The sequence below is a fragment of the Sinocyclocheilus rhinocerous genome, unplaced genomic scaffold (assembly GCF_001515625.1).
Source record: "Sinocyclocheilus rhinocerous isolate Xijiao unplaced genomic scaffold, SAMN03320098_v1.1 scaffold1219, whole genome shotgun sequence".
NCBI lineage: Eukaryota > Metazoa > Chordata > Actinopteri > Cypriniformes > Cyprinidae > Sinocyclocheilus > Sinocyclocheilus rhinocerous.
The window spans coordinates 587,177-590,452 of record NW_015634012.1 but is presented as its reverse complement, the minus strand read 5'-3'; the positions used below and the strand labels follow the sequence as shown (position 1 = coordinate 590,452).

Genomic DNA, 3,276 nt, shown 5'->3' with positions numbered 1-3,276 from the left:
GCAGTCAGACAGATAGATAGATAGATAGATAGATAGATAGATGCAGTCAGACAGATAGAAAGAAAGATACAGACAAAGAGATATATAGTTAGACAAACAGATAGACAGACAGACAGACAGATAGATAGATAGATAGATAGATAGATAGATGCAGACAGACAGATAGAAAGAAAGATACAGACAGACAAAGAGATATATAGTTAGACAGACAGATAGATAGACAGATAGATACAGACAGACAGACAGATAGATACATATACATGACAAACTGTCTTACCCACAAATTTCTCGATGGTGGCCTCTCTGCTGACCGTGTCGTGATGAATGTCCGGGAGATTGTTGATGAGAGCTCGAGCCTCTCCTCTCTCACTGAACTCGGACAGCAAACACGCCTCAGTGACCACCTCTGGCTCCTCTCCATCACACACTGCCTCCATCGCCGACATTATCTGTCGCTGTAATGTCAGGGATCTTGCTGACTGATCAGAATTAAAATGCGCTAAACGTGCGTGTTAAGGTTTGTTTCGAGTGTCTCAGACCCAATAGTATCCCGCTGGATATATCTCCTCAGACTAGAAGATCTGACAGATTCAAGCTGAAGTCGCCACCGCTCACAATGACGCACTAATTTCTCTTCAAACTCCAGCTCCAGTCACTTCTCAGTTTCTCTAATACACTGCAAAACATACATTAAAAGCGACTCCCTGTCTTCATCAAAAGATTGACAAGTCGTCTTAAAAATGACATTATCTGATAAATCCGTAGTGAAAGAAGTATAATGCATCCGGCGCATTATTATGATGATGATCCCACTGTCGCTGTCGCGCACGGCAACGGCAAGTAGAGAGGATCAAAATAAATAAAAAAAATCGCGTTTTTTACTTCAAGTTTGGAGTCTCTACAACGTGAAGGAAATGTTAAAAGCTTATTTTCCGTCATAAAATTTAGTTTTTACTACAACGTCGTAGTTAATATACTAAAAGGAACAATAACTAAACGGGCCCATCAGTATTAAAACTTAGCTTAGCTTGATGACGCAATGACCAGTCATAAATAAACTCTCATTGACCAAAAAAAAAAAAACCTCTCATTGACGAAGATATTTATTTTACACTACTATCCATCCACCCATTTTCCGAACCAAAACTTAGTATCACGGGATTTTACATTAATTTATAAAGTAATGATGATGACTATATTACTGGTCATTGTGAATTCGTTTTCAGCAGGCTGGCAATATTATTTGAAGCTAGTAGCCATTTCTTTAGACACAATTTGGAGACAAACGTTTTGATATGGTCAGGCTATGGAATTGCCCACTTCCACACTACCAGGATTTTTTCACTCGTAAACGTTTACTTGTAGCTTCCTGCCAAAGAAAACACACGGAGGTAACTATTGGAGGATTTCATTACAATCAAAAACACACCAACACAAAGTTGTTTTAAAAGTTTTATTTGAATGTCCAACCATCCTTTATATATCTGATGAGACTCCCGCAAGCTGCAAGTTTACAGTACAAGCTCACTAGCTCTTTTAATAAGATGTTTTAAATAATCAGTAGATTAACAGTTAGCAACTTTTGAAATGCAACTCATCATATGATGATACTTAGTGCACACATTTTAAATCAAGCAGTCTTGTAAATGAGGCTCTCTTCAAGAGCATATCATGTAGTCAAGTTAAAGTGCAATTCGCAAAAAAAGGAATTATGTATTTTTAGGGTGACCATACGTGCCATTTTCCCAGGACGCGTCCTGGCCAGGATTTGTTTTGGCTTTGTTTTCCTGTTTTAATGCTTGCTGAAGGTAATGATCGAAAAGTAGTTTGACCAATAACATGCAAGCATTGTACATAATGGACCAATCATGGCGTGTGAGAAGGTGGGATCTACGGTCAAAGCGATGCAATTACGCGTACATATTAGGTGTGTTCCTCGAGAGCGTTTCGAAAGCATTGCCGTCTGTATGGTACTTTGATGTCATACACCGATCGGTCGGCACACGCAAACAAAGCCAAAACCTAGATATTTTAGGCAATATAGAAATCCTGGCCAGGACGAGTCCTGGGAAAATGGCACGTATGGTCACCCTAGTTTTAATCAACTTATTTTTGGCCATTGTTTGGAAGCATAATTGTACAGTTTTATCTTAAAAAAAAAATATAAGATTTTTTTTAAATCTGTGTAAATTATATTAAGACAACAGACTTTTTCATCTTGTCAATGCATCCACCTTCATTAATGATGACTTTATGAATCAGGGTGCATCTACTTTATTAGATCCTTCATAATCCGTAGAGAAGAACCCCTGTAGCCACCACCAAAATGATTCCAGTGGTTCAGATAGTGGAACAGCTGGTATAGTTGTTGCCTCTTTGCAAAGCCAGCGGCCTTGGGGATCTTCTCATGGTAAGCATTGTAAAACGAGCTCCCAAAACCACCAAACATGCCAGAAATAGCCAGTTCGAACTCTGAATGGCCATAAAACGATGCTGGGTCAAAGATGATGGGACCTTCAGAACATTCGGCCACATTTCCTCCCCAGAGATCTCCATGCAGCAGAGCTGGAACCACCTCTACGTCTGTAAACAGCTGATGGATCTTCAGCTAAACAAAGATAAACTTGAATCATTTGTCTGAAATACATATGCAGCACTGTATGTAGGCTTAAAGACTGAATCATTAGCTTGTCATTAAATAAAAGGGATAAGGGATGTTTAAAGGGGTGGTTCACTGGGTTTTTTTCTAGGCTTAATTGTGTTTATGGGGTCCAGTCTAACATGTGTTAATGCTTCGTTTTTTTAAAAACGCATTATTTTTCACATAATTTACCTTTATTCCACACCGCTCTGTCCCTTCTCTGAGAAACGTGCTGATCTTTTCCTGTTTTTATGAAGCCCCGCCCTCAGAAATAGGCGATGGGCTCTGATTGGTTAGCTAGCCCAGTGTGTTGTGATTGGCTAAACCGCCTCTAGCACGCGTCTAAACGTCCCGCCCCTCAGCATAGCGGCATGTGCTCCGGTTGTATTGTAAACAATGACATCGTCTATATTGCTTATCAATTTGAGCCCGATTGAGACGCAGAGGATATTAGTGAAGAGGATCGTGCAGAACCTGTGCAAGAACAGCTTTTAATGGTAGGCCTATGTTTTTTGCTTGTTGTTGTCTCATACTTTTAGATACGCGCTGTTATTTGTAAATGCTACTGCTTATGTTAGCTTTTAATATACGGTTTTATCCTGACTAAAGCTTTAATACAGTACGGCAACCGCATG

General features: G+C 39.6%; 2 protein-coding genes across 2 annotated transcripts in view; both read right to left on the bottom strand.

Annotated features, from left to right (window-relative positions):
* Positions 1 to 803, bottom strand: part of tbcd (tubulin folding cofactor D) — a 34,745-nt gene extending 33,942 nt beyond the window's left edge. The window contains exon 1 of the mRNA XM_016558787.1: positions 278 to 803. Within this exon, the coding sequence (XP_016414273.1) occupies positions 278 to 446 (169 nt within the window). The 5' untranslated portion in view covers positions 447 to 803. The remainder of the gene's footprint in view (positions 1 to 277) is intronic.
* Positions 804 to 2,110: 1,307 nt separating this feature from the next.
* Positions 2,111 to 3,276, bottom strand: part of fn3krp (fructosamine 3 kinase related protein) — a 2,589-nt gene continuing 1,423 nt past the window's right edge. Inside the window, exon 5 of the mRNA XM_016558820.1 lies at positions 2,111 to 2,608. Coding sequence (XP_016414306.1) covers positions 2,270 to 2,608 — 339 coding nt within the window. The 3' untranslated portion in view covers positions 2,111 to 2,269. The remainder of the gene's footprint in view (positions 2,609 to 3,276) is intronic.